Source organism: Syngnathus leptorhynchus, chromosome 16 (assembly GCF_054491065.1).
Source record: "Syngnathus leptorhynchus isolate UIUO chromosome 16, UIUO_Slep, whole genome shotgun sequence".
NCBI classification, from domain to species: Eukaryota; Metazoa; Chordata; class Actinopteri; order Syngnathiformes; family Syngnathidae; genus Syngnathus; species Syngnathus leptorhynchus.
Window position 1 is genome coordinate 2,608,446 of NC_141210.1, and position 19,124 is coordinate 2,627,569.

General features: G+C 44.5%; 1 protein-coding gene across 1 annotated transcript in view; it reads right to left on the bottom strand.

Annotated features, from left to right (window-relative positions):
* The window catches only part of LOC147044030 (RNA binding protein fox-1 homolog 3-like), a 154,816-nt gene that overhangs the window by 92,705 nt on the left and 42,987 nt on the right, over window positions 1-19,124 (bottom strand). The window contains exon 3 of the mRNA XM_085934328.1: window positions 1,395-1,497. Coding sequence (XP_085790454.1) covers window positions 1,395-1,416 — 22 coding nt within the window. The 5' untranslated portion in view covers window positions 1,417-1,497. The remainder of the gene's footprint in view (window positions 1-1,394; window positions 1,498-19,124) is intronic.

Here is a 19,124-nt window from a genome sequence, read left to right on the forward strand (position 1 = left end):
TTTGGTCTCTTGAAAGGGAAGTCAAATGTAAAATGGTTCCCTTGCCAAACGTCAACAGGCTAACAATGGACGGCGAATTGATATCGAAAGTTGACACGAAACGGATGGCGGCGCTACTTGGAGCTACTTCAGTAGAGGAGAAGAAAGACGGCGCACTCCTTTGATATTTGTACTGTTAAATCAAAGGCGAGGGGTCGCCGAGGGATGGCCACCATGTCGGTGACACGGAGTGCGGCAACGGCGAGCGCGTGCGGGCTTCCGGCAAGGAGAGCGAGACAATTAAATATCGGCCGGCCGGTCGGCTGGCACTTTCTTCTCGGTGGCGTTTAAAATCAATTCATTCAGCGGACTGCTGACACAGCCTGGCCCGGAGAGCCCAGGATTTATGGCTCCCTCTAATGGGCATGCTCCGAAGCAAAGTCCTGCCGTCAGCACTTTCCCACCAGCGCCGCCAGCCAGCGAGCGAGCGGGCGGGCGGGCAACCCATCGTCCGCCGCGCTCCTTCGCCTCCCTCTGCATCGACGGCTGCTCTTAAAGGCGCAGGAGCGCCATTATGTCCGGTTGGTTGACATGATAGCAAGACGAGATTATTAAAGGCCGCACGGGGCGACAGACAAGACCTCAGTAAACTTTCAGGATATAAATGTCAGTGCTGACCCAAACACACTCACAATTTGAGATCCACTCAAATTTTGAGTCATCGAGCATGATAAGTAACTCGTCGAAAGTCTTCCAACCAAACGTGAGGATTGTCATCGGGGGCGGCCAAAACGCAGCCTCCCGGCAACACGCGCTGGCGCCGCTCCGTCATTATGGAGGCAGGGCGGCGATGGCGGCAATAAGAGATAATTAGACCGCTTCCAAACGGCCGTTGCGACCCGCTCTCTATGAGAAGGCGAGCAAATGGAGGCAGAACCTCGCCGCCACCTGCTCCACAGCACCGCCGAGGCCGGGCAGCAGCAGGGGAACCGTGACGGCGAAGCGGCGCCCGCGGGCGCGTGGCGCACATTAGCGACAATATGGCCACACACGGGGGGGCGGCGAAGCGCAGCCGTTACGAAAGCGCGGCCACCCGAGTGAGACTCTGTTTTGTCGACGGGCGCTGGCGAACAAAATACTGCAGCAACATGACAACACGATCTGTCACACTTTTACATTTAACTATGTTCCCTCAAAATGAATTATTATCAAATAACAATTTTAGTTTGATCACTGGCTAAAATCCAGTCACAAGTTCACTCAAAATATTTTAATTTGTTACGAACCAAAATCCAAACACAATTATAGATTCTGAAGAACAAAATCCAGTTACACTTTGGAATTTTTATCATACACGATTTGTTTCTCAACACTTTGCGACACAAAAGGCGGGGTTTGGGTTTTGGGGGACCTACCTGCCCAGCTAGGGGTCTCCATGTACAGGTAAAGATGGTCGGGCTGAGGCTGTGTCACTGAACTCTCTGCTGGTGCGTCGACCTCACGATGGGATGAAGAAGCCTGAAAACAGCCTTAGTTTAGTTGACTTAATAACAACATTAGCCCACTAGCTTAGCAATTGAAAGAATCGGATGCTAGCTGTCCGCTACTTGAAAATATCATAAAGTGAGTCTGACTTTATTTTATTGAGCTGGGCAATATAGCCATTAAAATCAGACATTTATTTTCCACCTATGAATTTGAAAAAAAGAAAAACATTGCATTTCAGAGAGAGAGAGCTTGTTGCTGAACATAGCGCATGTGTCAGCATTCACGTGCACGCTGCTGGTGATTTGGGTTTTTTCTGCTGACTCGGGATGTCGGCGGTCCGCAGCCTGGCTCCGGCCCAGAAGTCCTGCCGCTGAACCGCGACTAAGAGAGCCAACGAAACATCGATTTCATCTCGGCAAAGCGCAACGCTATACAAACACACACGCAAAAACACCCAGCATGCACCAAAGTAATTTGTCATTTATCAAAAGTAATTAAAAGCAATTCCGTTCCCACCGCTTGATTGGGGATTGACTAATTGTCGAGCAAGGGGGATAAATAAAAAAGGGCCGGGATGAATTTTGCAGGAGGAACGGCTTAAAAAGGAGGGGCCAGACATCTGCCTCGACATGATTAGCAAACACGTGTGCATACACCGTCAACCCACAGGCGCTAAATAATATATTAGTGCTAGCATATTGACCGGCAAGCTTAAAAGGCTGCGCGGAAGCCAAAGTGGTGACACGAGGTGACGCTTGCCACCACGTGCACCGCTCGGATAGCAACAAAGCCAACAAAGTCTTCGTCGGGGGCGCTAACAACCTTCGGAAGGCCCCATCGGCTTCCGTCAGTTGGGAATTAAAATGTCAGGATTGATTCCTAGCGAGGCGGCTTGAGAAGCACGTGGTTTGACTTCTCTTCATTTGGTCCCATTCGATCGTTAGCAGACGGAGGGAAAAAAAGTCAAACGGAGGCGGCTATGACATACGATGGCCACTTGGGGGTCCAGTCTGGTTTTCAAACAGGTGAAAAAAAAATTCTTCCAACCGAATTTGATGCGCTGCTTCCGAAGGACGAACGGCTTAACTTTGGATCCAAATCAGCAAACAGCAAATATGATGGACTTCCTCTCTAAATATGTTCCAAAATGTCCTTGCAAGTCAAATGAGCGGCGGAAGGATGAACGGATTAACTTTTGATCAAGATCAGCTAACAAGAAATTTCAGCGATATTCCTCCGAGACTTATTCAATGATAGTCGATCAGATTCTAAAACGTGACAGATATTGAACTGAATCTGCTGACATGTATGTGCCGCTTTTGGGAACAAGCCAAGGACGCACAAATTGACTTTTCATCAGAAGAAATCTCTTTGACATCGCTTCTATCACTTTTTAAAGCGAACTCCACATTTGTTTCTTAAAACATACGAAGAAAGATTTTCCGCACTCCAACCGATGACTTGCGACGGCGATGAAAAGCTAATCGATCTTCCGTAAAATCAATTCTGAGCCCGCTGTTAAATGTCGACATTTTTAGACCGTTTTTTTTTAAGGCCGCTCCATCAAATTGAAGAACAATAAAACCATCCAGAGGAGCACTGGGAGCAAACGCTTTTATCGCGACCGTCGACTCGTTACATCCTGGCAACGTTTTCCAAGAAAATGGAAACCTGTTTATTGTGCGTGCGGCATTGTATGAATACTTGAATTGACTTGTTTGTCTTCATCTTCCTACCGCTTTACGTGTGCTTATTGATGGTTTAATTCTGCTCATTGATTCTTCCATGCCGCCAATTAGCACTTTATTTCTGCCGATTAATTAGTATCGATGGCGTACACCGAGCTTATTCTTGCGTTCGCTTTATCTGCGCTTGACTTGGTCTGATTATTGTGTATTGGTTCTGCTTTGGACACTTTAAGTGAGGCACAGCTCGCTCACATCGCCTCGTCTTCGGGGACGAAAGCCTCGAGGAGGCCTCGTGGAGCACTTCAAGTACGAAGTACGCGACCGAACAGCGGAACGAGGGGAGGCCCCTTCCCCAAACGTTTATGAGGCCTCAAATATTTGACGACAGCCCTCGTCGCGTTTCGACTCGAATGCCAGAAATTCATCGTCCCATTCATTATTTTAATAGCAGTCATTTTTGGCGGCGTCCTCCCCCAAAGCGCTGATTTATGGCGGCGGCAGCGAGTGACAGGCAAACGGGATTTATCGGAATGTTTGCACCAGGTAGCCCGCCGCCGTATTTCAGCCTTTCACTGACACGCCATTAAAAAGCGGCGCTGATTAAACAACCACTCTGCTGCCACCACCCAAAAAAAACCCGACAGCATTCATGTGGACAGGTTGGGGGGCGGCGGGGATTGTTTCTTCATTAACTTAAATCTAGTTTGACCCCTGGTTTGAATAAATAATAAATAAATAAATAAATAAATAAATAAACCTTTTTTTTCCCCACAGTTCAAAATTATTTTGCCCATTTGTTTTGAGTGTAATTCCACAGTCAACCACCAGATAGCCACCCACTATTTGCTTTGACACTAAAGAGTGAAAATGGAAAGTGTTTCAAGATTGGTCTTCTTTTCGAATGCTAAATTCTCTTCAATCCTGCTTTTTATGCCTTCAGAAGGCAACAGCTTTGGATTGATGTACATTTGGGTTTTATGGTTCATGTACATCTGCCACAGGTTTGAGAGTGAATGCTTTAAAAAGTTGATGAAAGACTCAAGTAAAAAGTCTTGAGTTTTTTGGCAGCCGACGTTTAACATCCAGCTGCACGTCTGGATGTTAAACTCTGCCTCCTCTAATTCACACTTTGGATTTTTTTTTTTTTTTTGTGCAACTTGGCAAGTTTTCACATCCACGGCACGCCGGCGCATTAAATCCCAGCTGGTTGTTGGGCACCCGCCCGACGCTCGCCTGTAGACGTGAAATTAAACGCCCCACTTTTGGCATTTGTGTACAAACGTGGATGTGACTATTGACTATAAGTCAATGTACATATGGACAAAAGCGTTTGTCTTTCCACAAAAAGACAGAATTGTCAAAGCAGTCGGCAAAATGGAGAACGCTGCTTCTAAAATCCCAAATGATTTTTCGTCTGTATTACGTCATCACAAACGTGATGTACTGTAAAAAGTCAAATCTAGCACAGGAACGCCGTCGAGCCCGCTTTACAAATATGAACCAAATGTCGCGGTACCGCCGCCAAAAATCTGCCGGCGCGCTTCAGCGAGTTAGCGCAAAGCCCTCCGAGACTCGGCGTGTTACAAAACTGCGCTGGAACCGACGCCGGCTCGCCAGATGACTAATTGCAACATTTTGTAACAAAGTCTCTGCCAGCAGAGCAGATCGCTCGCCTCGCTTAGCGGGGACCTGTAGGCTCCGTCTTTTACCGCACGACCATTGGCCACCGACTTCGCCGGCCTCTAATTGAGATGTTTTATGCAATTGGACCAGCTCACGTCAGTCAGCCGACGACCGCTCCGCTCGCACTTAATTGCAAGTGGTGCCAAGGGCTGGCGGCCGCGAAGCTGATGGCAGCTGCCGCGCGGCTGGTCAAGGAAGAAAACGACTCTGCTTTCCACGTCTTGGACTGCCGGAAAGCGCATACTCTCGCTCTGCCTCTAGGGGGTGCAAGGAGTCCCTTTTTCTTTCCTGACGAATGATCACTCACACTTACCTACATACAGACGATGAAAACTCAAATGTGGCTAGCATACAAAATGGTTGCCTCAAAACAAAATGGCCGACTCAGGCATCACTTTCTTGAGATTTTTGGGCGGTTTGATCAAACTTTATTTTGATGAGTCAAACCGAACTAGTCGACCGCTACCAAATTTCATGTGGTTGAGAGAACGTGCCTTCAAACTATTCCCCAAATGCGTCATCATGTCATCGTTAGATTGGGCAAGTGCGGGTTTGCTGTGATTGGGAAATCAATAGCCTTCCTGCTTCGCTTCTCAAAAGTTGAATCATAGCTTGAAGATGCAAAAGCGCCGGATGCGCACATTGACATCAACATGTTTGTCTGCCACCAGTAGCTTCATGCGGACACTCGAGCATGTGCGATGTTGTAAATATGCAGTAAATAAAAATGATGGCGCGCTGAAGCCTCCGTGCATCAACATGAAATATTTTCATGTCATCTGCCGGCTGAGGAAGGGGGTGGTGGCAACGTAGGGGAAAAAAAAAAAAAGAACATCTCGAGCGGCATCCGGCGAGCCGACGGTCTGCAAGAGCGATGGCGTCGCGACCGCCGTCGATACAGAAAGTCGGGCGTGAAAAAGTCGTCCATCAATGCGAATCATATTAACATGATAAAGGGCAGCTTACAACGCCGGTCGAGCATTGATCCCGACGCCGGCGCCTTCCGCACGGTAAGGAATCGTGCGGCGGCTTCACCCAATGCAACGCTTATTTTCATCAAAGAATCCATCCAAAAAAATTGCTTGTTTTTAATCTCATAGTAATTTAAATAATTTTGGAAATGTTATTTTATGTTATGGTTTTCAAAAATTCATCTCGAAATTTTATTTGAGTAAGTTTCTTCTCTCTATTCACCGAAAATGAAGATTGTTCTAGAAAACTTTTTTTTTTTATCTAAAACAATAGAATCAAAACTTATCCTAAAAGAGTAATTATTTTAAAAAAAAGAGACTATTTACAAATATGAATGGTCCTTTTAAAAATTGCCTTTGTCAGCCTGCAGGACAAAGAAAAAAGTTGTGAAAGGCCAGCTGGAGTGTGCACACAAAGTCAATCCGGCAAGCAAGGTGATCCTCGTTCGCAACGTGCATGAGAGACTGAAACTAACATAAAAGTAGAAAAGTTGAAATATTGCAAATTATCATTGTGAAATTCCAATGAGTTATAATTTGTCAAATATCGAGCATTTGCGGTAACGCGCAGAACATTTTTGTTTAAAAAAAGAGTAAAAGGAGAAAAATAACTAGCATGGCGAGCGTGGCGCAGCACACCTTGCTTAAATATGAACTAATTAAGTGTCAAAATGAAAGCGTTTCATCTTCATTAGCGTCCGACAAGCAGCCGACGAGGGAACATAATTGAGAGGCGCTGCGAGCTAATCGAAGGAACACGCGTCCGCTCGCTATTCAAACGTGAAAACGCCGTTTAGCCCCAAGAAAGTGCCTGATTAGATTTCATGGAGCGGCGGTCGAAAGCGCTCTGACCACAGCATCGCTGACACAAACGTGCTGCCGCAAACTCTATTTGAACGGGACAAAATCACTTTTGACGTTTACGCGTTTGAGCAGCACCGTAGCTTCGATGGTCACGATAATCGTTTTCTACGGCTTCCCGGTTGGAGTAATAGTAAGACAAATGCGCACCGCCGCATGCTAGCAACTAGCAAACAATGCACACATGCATTTTATTATCATTTCTGCCGGGCAAGTGAAACACTTGCTCATTTGCAACTGGACATTTTCCACTTTTTGTCACAGGAGCAATTTGAAAAAGAGCTGATAAGGTGGTGTGAGCAGCGACAGCGTGCCACTCAGCAGCCATCTTGCGGGAACGCCTCAGGGCGCCTTATTAGGGCCCAACAACATCAACTAAAAACATCAGCATTTTTACCATTTCAGAATCTGTTCTCAAATTGACTCCAGTTCGACATTATAAGATAAACATCTACCACTTTAGCGAGTGACTAAGCCGTCAAATGAGTTTAGCAGCTCAACTCTGCTTTCAGCTGCACGTGCACAATCGGCAGCCGGGACTTCACAAAGCGTCGGTGCGTTCACCTTTTCAATGTGACTCGCTAAAAACCACGCAGGGAAAAAAAAACATTCCTTTTGGCCTGTCGTTTACATCTCATGAATGCTGGAAGCCAAAAGAATTTCAAGCACAAAAGCAACAACACAAAGACGTTTTTTTTTGAAAGGCACTTTTCAAGCTTCAAAGGCCGACAGGCCCAGAGGCCACTTGGCAAAAAACCCGGCCTGCCGAGTCTACGGCGAGGAAAAATACAACCACGACATTATCACTCGGCACCCGAGCGCAACACACGTATACGCTACTTTACATATTTACCGCTTGACTTTTTTGGGGGTTACGCTACATTATGCAGCCTGGGCACACTTTGGAGGAATCCTCCATCCTCAACTCAGGAAATGACATCTAAGACATCAAAAACATGGAGGCTTCTTAGTGTTTGTTTGCCTCCTGCTATACATTCTACATAAACATTTTATGCGGCATTTCACCTCGTTATTGAAAGTGTGTGTGTGTAAGTGAAAACGGCTGTTAGATAAAAATGAGCGAGCCTATTTGATTAAAGAAATGGTTTAGTGTAGAATGAACTGGTCAGCCACGAAAGGAAGTGTTGAAAAAAAAGCCAAATATGGTAAAGTGCAATCTAGAATCACTTGGAAAAACGAAAGGTACCAAACGTTGATATCAAGAAGAAAAATGAAAGAAAGATATGGAAGAAATTAAATGAAGAAGACTTTCACTTCAGGAACTAAGAATCCACACATTTTGAAGTAGCTCAAAATGTTCATCCAGTAGGAGGCGCACTTAACGAGCATCTCTGTCATCCGCCTCACCCGCGCCTACGAGCCCCTCCGACCCCCGCCGGGCTAACTTCTTGGAGCCGCTAATGACGCGTATGATGGGCCAGCCCGGCGTCGTTTGGGCCGCATTAGCGGGACCAACAATCGTTGGAGGTGTCACTTGATAATGGGCCCCCCGACAAAATAAAAAAAGGTGGCGCTCGCAGACCCTTCGCTCTCGGCCGTAATTAATTGGGGGCGCTCTGCCTCAAAGATTTCCAATGGCGGCGCGAGGCTATGGCGGCGGAAGCCCTACGACATCATCGATCGCTCGCAAAGTGAGAAATGCGTCCGTGTCCAGCTCCACATCTTAATGGCGGTGCTATTGATGCTACCTGCCAAAACGGCCGCATATCGATGCCCGCGCACATCCACAATGAGTTCCGCGGGGGATAGCGGCCGCCCCACACCGTAAATAACGGGAGCCGCCGGCCGGGGGTCATTCCAGGATGACGGAGACGGTCTGGGTCGGATCCATATTCCTCAGGGTCGGAGCGGGTGGCAATTACGCCGGACGATTAGCTAAACGGGCCCGATTGGAGGAATTGGATTCGGCGCTGATGAAAAGAAGAACCGGCGAGGATGCTGACCGGCTCTGCGTCGTCACTCGTTAAAGCGATGAATCCCCCGACCCTCACTTTCACACCGCGACGAACCGGGAATTAGTTGTGGGTCCACCTGGCCAAGCTGACCTCGTTGGAACCGCCAAACTCCTAATAGGCAAAAGTATGGCAAATATTTCTGTTCAGTTAGTTTTTGGCTCAGTTAGTGGGTCTCACTCAGTCAACTGCAAAATGCATTCATGTAAATGACTGTAGTGATGAAGAGAAGCCAATAGATGGCAACATTGTATCACTAATTTTAGATCAACGCAGCTTTTGGGTTGAAGAAAAAGATCAGAGGAAGAATCTCAGCTTGTCACCTCCATCATGACGAGAAATGCCAACTCGTTGGAAGTCACACAAGTTTAGACTTCTAACACATGAACAGAGCAATTATGTGTCACGGTGACGCTAGGAAGTAGGTCTAGTGATCTTAAGAAATGTTAAAAAAGAAAAGTCAGATACTCAAAGTTGATCTAAATAAATGTCTGCATTGGAGCTCATTAAACTCATCAATTCTGCAACTCTCACTCAGCTGCAGCAAAAATTGCATCAGTTGCAAATCAACCTGGCCAGGTTCGCCCCTCCCAGTGTGAAGCCCCCCCCAGGCATCCACCCACCCCCGCCGCGACGTTAGCAATAAACGAACGATCTCCAGGCCGGCCCCAGACAAGACAAATGCTCCAACGCGAGAGGAGCCGAGCGCACCAATAAAGCAATCGATGCTAACCCCATCCCAGCGGCCTCGCAGGCGCTGGCTCGCTCTCTCTTGGGTCCGCAATGAAGAGGAGACGAAGAAGAGGAGGAGGAGAAGGCTGCCAGGCGTAAATAAATAAACCTCAAAGCCGCCAGGGTGGACGCCACGCGCCGCAAAAGTGCAAATTTGGTTACGAGAGAGCGGGATGACTCATCTCTGGAGAGACGCTACCTGACATGCGGCGAGGAAGTTGGCCAAGAAAGGTAGTTGCACCGAGAAGTGGGCGCTCAAAAGGCCCCCCCGAGTGCAAAAAAATGGCAGATGACCCGATCCAGATCGACAAAAATGTTCATCGAAACCATTTTGTCAAGTAGCTTATTGCTAGCGTTTAACCCAAAGTGGCATTGACTGGCTAAGGGAAATTAGCATAGCAGTAGCATCCATTTTGTGGATTTGACAGTTTGGATTTGAAAACTTCAGTTTATATAATTCATACTCCAAAACAAGACTAAAAGCTTGTGCTAATAATCCAATTCCATTCATACTACATTGCTCAAATGTCAACGATGGCGACGTCTTAATCTCTCGTCTGAATTTTGGTGCGTTAGGGGGGCGGGCACATGTCGAGGAATACATTACTCTTGAGGAATCTCGTGCTTTGCCGTATCGGGCTGAACTTTACATCCTCCTTCAACGTGTCACGTGCTGCCATTTTGACAACCCCCTCCGCCCGCCCTACTGCCCAGCCCTCCCGTCAGCCAAAATGGCTTACGGGAACCTGACTAGGGGGGAGGTGAAATAAATAAAGAACACCCCCTTTCTCCCTGGAGGGAACCCAAATTCCACTCAGCGGTCCAACCTCGCCGGCGGGAAGAAAGAGCGCCGGGAAAAGTGCTTGCATTTGGACTTTTTTTTTTTTGTGTGCGCGTCCCGTTGAAAGTTGATGACACGATGGGCCGATTCTGGCTGCTCACCGGTCGTCACTGTCAAGAACTTTTGGGTCGAACACAACTGCAGCGCTCAGCGGGACCGAAAAGTTCTTGAAACTAGTGTCTGGGGCTGAATTGCTTTTTAACTTTCTTCAAAAAGTGAAAGCAAATTTGCTTTTTAAATGGCAGTTTCAAACCAAAATGGCCGACTTCCTGTCGTGGTGGGTCTTTTTGGTGTGTATTGTCATGTTTGGCACATCCTGGCAATTTCGTGACGACCACTACGGTTCTGTAAGCACGCATGTGCTCCGAAACAGAGTCGCCTTCTTTGGACTGCCAATCAAGCTGACGATGACTTTTGAAAGCGAGACTTCTGTTCTCGAATGAAAGGAGCGACTTGCTGAGGTCATGGAGGCTCATTGTCCCGCTCTCGTCGTCTACTCCGGTCTTATTAAGGACCACTTCACAAGTCCATTTTGTGGCTTTGATGAGGGAACAAACTGAGTGATTGCCCGGTCAAATCAAATTAGCCTCCGCCGAGTCCTTTCTTTTTTCTCCCCCCCCACCACCCACCCCTCTCCTCGTCCAGCGGAACACTTTGCACTCACGATGAGGCTAATGCGACGGAAAGAGCGCCGGACAACCGCCGCTGCACTTGGATCCTCGTTTGTGCGGAATCGCTTTGAGTTCTCACATCATAAAATCAAAAGTGACACAAGCGAAAGATGCCTCAAATATTCAATTTAAAGAACGTTGCCACTGATTAAATAAATGAATTGATTAAAGAAAATATTGAAAATTTCAAATTTTAGTGGGTTTTTTTTATCTCACCAAACAAAACACAACAACTTAAATGATTTTAATTTAAAACTGTTTTAAGAATATGTATTATTATAATACCACACATACAAACTGTTTTCATTTATAATGCATATTTTGGAGTACAATAGATTGACTAAATCACAAGATTTTGACAAAAATGACAAAATAGTTGTGTTCTTTATCTCTGCATACACACACACACACACACACACACACACACACACACACACACACACACACACACACACACATACACACACTGCATATATACATATACATATACATTATATTCAAATATTTCTTTAACACGGAAGGATGTCAGGGCGCCCAAATGCATCACTCTTGAAAATAATAACATAAAGAAAACCTGGTGTGAGAAAAGTGCTTCCCGCTGAGTGTTTAACTCGAGTGCTTCCTGTTTTTGTCCCACTCCAATCTTGTTGTGCCTTCGACACAAAAACACAAACGCGGCCGGCTGGGCTCGGCAATTTGCATTCAAATCAGATTTTGTCGCTCGTCTAGAAGAAGCAAGCAAAAGGTTTTGTGAGTAAAAATGTGTAGCGAGGAGTAAATAAGCGCTCATTGAAAAGAGGCGGGAAAAGAATACAAACGCTGTTAGAAGGGAGGGAAGAGTGTTAATGGCAAAATGAAAAATAAAAAGGGGCCATTGTCGTGTTTGCAGCAAGCAAGCAGTGCGAGAAGCGATAATTAACCGGTAATTAATTTGCTGCTCTTTATCTGAGAGAAATGTGTGCTCCGCAAAAGATTAGCGTAGCTTTTTAATAAGCGCACTGGTTTGAGTTTTCCTTTTTCCACCCGCCCGCCACAAACAAGATGGTTTGTTTATGCCACCAAGGCAGCAAGTCATCCCAATTAGAAGGCAAATCAATCAATATTTGGAGCGATAACTAACAAATTTGGGGCTTACATTTAGGTTGCGAGCAATTGGCTCAGTAGCAGCCACTTTCAAAAATAATAATTCAGTTCTACTTTGTAGCATAAAATTTGGTTGACCTAGCTCGGATTAGTAGACCAACAAAAAAAAGATCTCAAACACCCGTGACTATTTTGGTTCGAAATGGACATTGTCGACTATTTTTTGTCACCTCTGAGTGTTGTTTAAAATTCAGCAATATTTGTCTTGGTAGTATCGTTTCCCAAAATGAGATTTGCTAGACATTTCTAAATTCTAACATTAATAGCGCCACAAAAAAATAGTCAACAATTGCTGCCTGAAAAGAAATTGGAAGTCTGACATTTTAGTTTAATGTCATTTGGGACATGTTTTGTTATTCCAGAGTTTACTTTAGGAATTCAGCCCTTGAAGCTGAATGAAGTTCATTCAACATGAAATTTGATGGACAGACATGAGAAGACCCACAAAAAAACTCTCAAGAAGCCGTACCCAAAAAGGCATCAGAATTCTGTCATTAAGTTTTGAGGTACGCAATTTCAGGGTCATATTGGTCCATCAAAGAAAAACTCAACTTTGATATTTTTAGGTTTTTTTTTTTTTTTGCCTTTGCGCATGCATGGAATGTCAAATCACCATAAAACATTTAACTAATAGCTCTCACTGTTAGTCCCGTTTTATTCAATATTAATACAGAAGACGGGAGAATAAAAGGCACCTTATAATCACTGGGGGGGAAAAAAATCTGCGCATGTTTGTTCGTTACTTTCAAAAGGAGAAAAATCAGAAAGAGTTCTGCTGCTGTTCGTTGACGAAAACGCCTTTTTCACCATCAAATGAGAAAGTTGCTCAATAAATACTGTAAAAATGCTGACTCGTGAGTGAGAATCATTTCCTGGCAGCAAATCCGTTCGGCCGTCCACTCTGATTAATAAAATGTCATCCTCCCATTAAGAACAAGACTTCCTTCCGCAGATGATCTCACTAATTTTCAGAACAAAATAAAATGAATGCTGCTTTACAGCCTTGACTTCTTGAGTCTTTTTTTGTGTGTGTGTATGTGCATCGAATCGAGATGAATATGCGTGCCGGATTTGGTGGTAATCGGACGTACGGGTTGGCGGGGAATGATTTTTTTTTTGTTACTCCCCTGAGGGATGCTATTAAAGGTGTTGTGGAGGTAAAATGCATAAATGTTAAAGCCTGTAAGAAGAAGCAATTCATTCCCACACTTCCTCAGGAAAACTAATCCAGATCACTGCTTCCATCTTGTGGCCACTGATGAAAAAACAGCAGGAAGAGGAGGTCAGAAATTAAATTATCCCCCCCCCCAAAAAAAAAAAAAACAACCCCTCGTTGTTTACCATAGGACATTTTGAACACTTGTGATTGGCAGAACTTTGTTTTTTAATATAGCGAGCAAATTACTTTGAAAGATTCATCAAATAGATTTTTTAAAATTAAAAAACAATACTAAAATGAACAATTTAAACATGATTTTTTAAATGTATTTGAATTAAATATTTAGTTAATTTATTTTAAAAATGTGGATTTAAAAACAATTTAATTTTTAATTTTGTTTATATCAAATAATTGGACAGCAAAGCGTTATTAATCATGGCTTGAAAAATTGAATGTTGGAATCAATCATTAAATACCTAAAAGCAATTTCCTTTTATTGATCTAGAAATTATTTACTATAAAGATTTTTTTTTTTAATAATTAACCGGCTGCGTGCTTCTTATACCTGTGTCTTACGCCACTGAATCATGATTGCGTTCAGTTCAACTCAACATTTCGCCTTGAGGAACAGAATCGAGGTGATTATTATGTCAACATTTCAGTTTTTTGTGACATTTTTATTTGGCAGTGTGCCGTGGGATTTTTTTCCCCCCATGTAGGTTCAGCCAAGGTTAGAAAAAGACTGGCTGGACTGAACAAAGTGGCTCTATTTAATTCCACTGATGTTGTAGTTGCGCATCTACCCACTGGATGACGCTGTGCAGAAAGAAATGGCAAGGGCCTTCCGCTTGTCCTCGACTGACCCTCTTTTTAGACAGGCAACCGCCTACACGCTCCCAAACACACGCACGCACGCACGCACGCGCACGAATTCCCAAATGCGGGCGTGCACACACGGCTCTCAGGATCCGCATTTTCGCGTCATCGGGACAGAGTACAGGAGCGCCCTCTAGCTGCTGAAAGTGAACTGCAGGGGATCACCTGCACACCTTGTCAGGTGAGCTACGTCTCCGATATTTTTTGACTTAAGTAACATTTAATAACATTAAACAACATTTATCAACTTTATGGCTAAATGTTTTACATTTAACTATATTTAACAACTCTGAGTGAAGTTTAGTAACTTTTTGACGTTTATTGGCGTTTAGCGACCTTAAGTGACATTTGACAACACTCAGCGCTGTTAGTAAATGTTTATCCAGATGTGGCGACACAAAGCAGTGTTAATTGCCGTTTACTTATGCTACTGACATTTATCGACCTTTCGAGACTGCTATACAATATTTAGTAACCCATAGCAACACGTATTGACATTTTGTGACATTGTAATGATTAGGAGTAGTTTTAACATATCCAGCAACAACCCTGAAGCTCCCTCTAGCTGCGTGAAATGGAACGCCACGGTGGGCGAAGGCTATATGTCACGCTGCGTCCTTCAGCCACTGACCTACATCCACTGTCAGGCCTCACCATGGGGGTGACAGCGCCCCCTGCTGGAGCCTGACCTTAACACAAATGTTGGAAAAAAAAAAAAGGAAAAAAAATCAGCCACATGCAAGCTGAATAATGAATTGATGTGTTCAACAATAAGGGCCCCCGAGGCCCCTGTGCAGCTGTTCACACTGCTCCCAGCAAGCAACTCGCTCCTCCCGGGCAAGCGCCACTCGCCATTTTATATGAGCGCGTACACACACACACACACACACACGCACACACCTGCTGTCCCATGGATACATCGCCACACACACGGCCAATAAAAAAAATATGAGCAGGATGGAGTGGGAGGGCACACACACACGATGGCACATACGTACACAGCTCCCACTTGTGCTGTGAAGAAGAATGAGGATGTTCTCACGCAAAAGATCCAAAGCTGTCTCCAATAGGTCTACCACACTCACAAACTCTGCTGTGGCACACAATAGAAAGACAAGAGTGCCAGAGAACACATTCATGCATGTTTTCCATTACAAGGTGCAGCCATAATGTCCCAGTGTGATAACACCAAATGTATGGAAAGACCAGAGCACACAACACACAAATCCCTCAAAGTCATTCCGAGGCCAACTGAGAAGTTTAAAGTTTGTTGCTTGACACAACCGAGCCACTAGGGGTTGCCACAATGCATGAAGATTTTTTTGAGAGGGGGGGACTTTAATCATACTTGTTTGATAGAAGATCCCTCGCAAAACAAAAAAAATGTTAGCTAGAAGATGTTCACTTTGCGACTTTGTGTCGAGTCGGCTGCGAAAAGGAACAGAAGGTCCGCAGGCGTCACGCTGATCCTGCTCGCCGCAGGCCCCGGCTTCAAATTCTCTCGCTCTCTCGCTTTTTTTACTTATTTCATTCTTTATCTGATTCTATAGGAAACCCTTGGAGCATTCATTCAATATCCTTGACATCCAGCTTAAGGTCCAAGTACTAGTACACACTTTGTCCTCGCGAGTGAGACAATTTAAGAATATTTAAACTTAGCGTGCCATGCTAATGAAGCGCACAAGCCCTCTAGGACAATGAAATATTCCTACGGTGAGGCTAAGCGAGACCGAAAGGTCTTCCTATCAAATTTCTCGGAAGTCAACTCGGCGACCTTGTCCCGGTTAAGGTGAGCAAGGCCGTCCTGGCCGGCGGGCGTTTGGCGTGGGCGAGCGAGGGAGCGTGGGAGGGGGGGAGAAGCTGTGAGGAGGACGAGGAAAAGCAGAGGACATTCCTTTGGCCTCGGGTGAAAGCTGCGCAGCCGGCGCGCACGCTGAGAACGGGAATGTTGGCGCACGCTGAGACGCAAGCTGCGCCCGTTGGCGCACGCACGCGAGCTAGCGAGCAAGACATACGCGCACACACACATGCTCATGTTTATGTTCATTGTAGGAGTTGAGAGATACCTAAAAATATATATCTATAGTATTATTAAACTCATTCGGCGTCGGGGGAAAGGTGAAAAGTAATTCTTGATTGTTTTTTTTTTTAACTTGTTTGTTGCTTTTTTTTTTTATTCCTTGCAACGCTGTGACAAAACAAACATGTGGGTTTGCCACATTGCAGGTCAAACCAAATTTTGCTCACAATTTAGTTTTTTAATAGCTACCGACGTCTCGATGCGGAAGAATACGATTGTTGTGATATCACATCACATCAACTCTCACACAAACACAAAAAGAGGAAGTGGTGTGAAGATTTTTCATGAAACAAATAAAAAAATGAAGACTTTTTTTTTTCCCTTCTCTCTCCCTGGATAAGCTGTTGTTGATGAAACTGAGTGAATTCTTCAGTGTCGGGGCAGAGACGTGCTGTACATTTGCTTCGGGGCTCAGAGAAGTTTGGCGAGGAAACTTCAACACAAACTTGAAGTTTGTGGTCCTTTGAACGCCAACACCACTGCTGATAGCATTTTTTTTTCATTTTTTTTTTTTCTTTTTTTGCCGCACAACCGGCACAATAATAAACATGGCATTGCACAATTGCGTTGGAAGTCGAGTGGGCTAACTTTTGGTCATTTTGAGTGATTTCATCTTTTATGGATGCAATGAAATCTAGGGAATTTTGTTATATGGGGAATTAGCATGAGTGATCTAATACCAAAGTTCTCTTTTTTTCTGGTCTTTAGTGTCACCATAAACAACCAATTATGACCAAAGGAGCATTTGATGTGACAAGCAGAAAATGATTTTTAATGCTAATATTTTTGCTAGGTCTCAAAACTATAAAACAGTACAAACAAGGCCGAAAATGGGATTTTGGTGGCAAAATAGTTATTGAATCAAATAAAAATAATCTGATGTCAACCTGAGACGCTAATAATGTTCAGCAACTTGAAAAAAAAAAATCTTTGTTACATGTGCACACACCAGTCAGCCTCACAAAAGGTAACCTCGCCGTGAGCCATTACCTGAAAAAAATTGCATCTGAGCTCATAGAGTCACAGCAGGCATAGACTCCGCTTTGATGCTCGGCGGCCTCGGGCGAGTGGAAAGACGTCGGTGTCGGCGTTGACGTGCACGTGCATAAAGATTGCAGCGGCGGAGATAAAGATCACGTCACTCGAGAATGAAAAGACACTTTCAAACCCAAACTGTCGCCGGTTAAAATTAAATTTCCGCCACTGAGTTCAGCTTCCAGAGGTCAGATAATGCCTTTAATTTGGTGAAGCAGCATGTGGATCCAATCTAGAATTGTTTCCACAATGTTTATATATTTTCTGAACAACAATACTGTTGTGTAAAAAATGGAATCTTGCATCTTTGTTTTCATTCAAAAACTGCGTACAGAAAAGGGCTGTTTATTTCCAGAGTTGGTTAAGGTAACCATGGCAACTGGTGGCCTAGCCACTTGTTTTGTTCATGATCTAAGTGCGAAAATACTGCATGTCAAACATGTTGATGAGTGGGGAATAAAAAGAACGAAAGAAAAAAAAGAATCGTGCTCAAAGTGGGTGCAGGTCATCGTCCGCAAATACACACACACACCTCACTCGCAGTCCAGCTGCCTTGATTGGACGATAACTTGGAGAAATATTGGATTTTCCTGGCGGTCAGGTTAAATCCTTCGGGCAGGCCGCCAGGTCAATTGAAAAAAAAAAAAAAAAAAAGAAGTCCCGATAGCAAATCTGCTTAAATTCACAAAGACGTGCTTCAACTCTCTTGGAGGGAGTTTGAGCGTCGGCCTCGCAAATCCGCACGGGCACACTTTTTTAAAACATTGGCCACCAGACTCACCGACTGACTGAAAAGTGTTTGCTGAGGCAATTAAAAAATGTGCTCATAATAAGGCCGAGCGGGTCGTCGCGTGCTACTTTGTCCTCAACGTGTGTGCACAGACTTGAATGCTTTCATTAAAATAAGGAGAATTACGCTTTTCAATATTTTTTTCTTATTGGCGGACCCCTGTAACTGGAAAAATGACCCGAAAACGCTGACTTGAAAGTCAAATAGCAGACTTCCTGGATCTTCTCAGGTTTAGTTTTTGTTTTGTTTACATTGACCTTTTTTTTTTTTTTTGTCAGAGAGAATTCTTTTGTGACACTACTGATTCCCAGTGACCAATCAAACAGGTCACATGACCACGCCCACTTAGAAGCAAATGTTTCAGTGACTCCAAATTTACACAAAGCATTCAAGAATTTCAAAAGATGTTGCCGTTTTCTGATGAATCAACAAAATCCTGTCAGATGATTTGTATGCGTGCAATGACAGAAAGTTTTTACCGCTTACGTTAGTCTTCAAAGTAATCAAACAGACAAATGACCCACTTTTTGGAAAAATGTTCAGCACCAAACTGAGTGAAAAAGTGTGATTTTAAGCGTACTTCGTAGATAATTAGAGAGGAGTCAGAATGAGCTTTAGCATGTCATTGTGCGCTACTTTGTCGCGGGATAAAGCCTCAGCACGCTCCTGCAGACCTTAAAGCTTTAATTAAAATGTGCGGATTTGTGCTATTTAATTTCCTTCTCTCTTTTTTTTTCTGCGTGTGTGAGTCTGTGTTTCTTTTTTTGTGGAATTCCTTTTCCTTGCACACAATCTGTCCGCTCGCACACAGACGTGAATTCAAACGGAAACAAAGCGCAGCACGGTCGAGTTAATCGTCTGAAGACGCTTTTTCGAGGTTCATTGACGCCGTCGCTTTCCAGCTGTTGGCCTGGAACTTTCTCATCCACTTTTTCTTTTTGCCCGCTCACGTCTGACCGCAAAAAAAAAAAAAAATTGAGCTGTGACAGTTATGGTGTTGCTGAGTATATTTATTTAAAAGCTGCCAATGCTAGCTTAGAAGCTAGCTTGGAACCTAGCATGAGTGGCGTACTTGTGTGCAACGGTTCCATTCCACGGGTGTAAAGTTTAAAAGCTGCCACTCACATCTCTGCAGCACCCCCATCCTCCTCCTT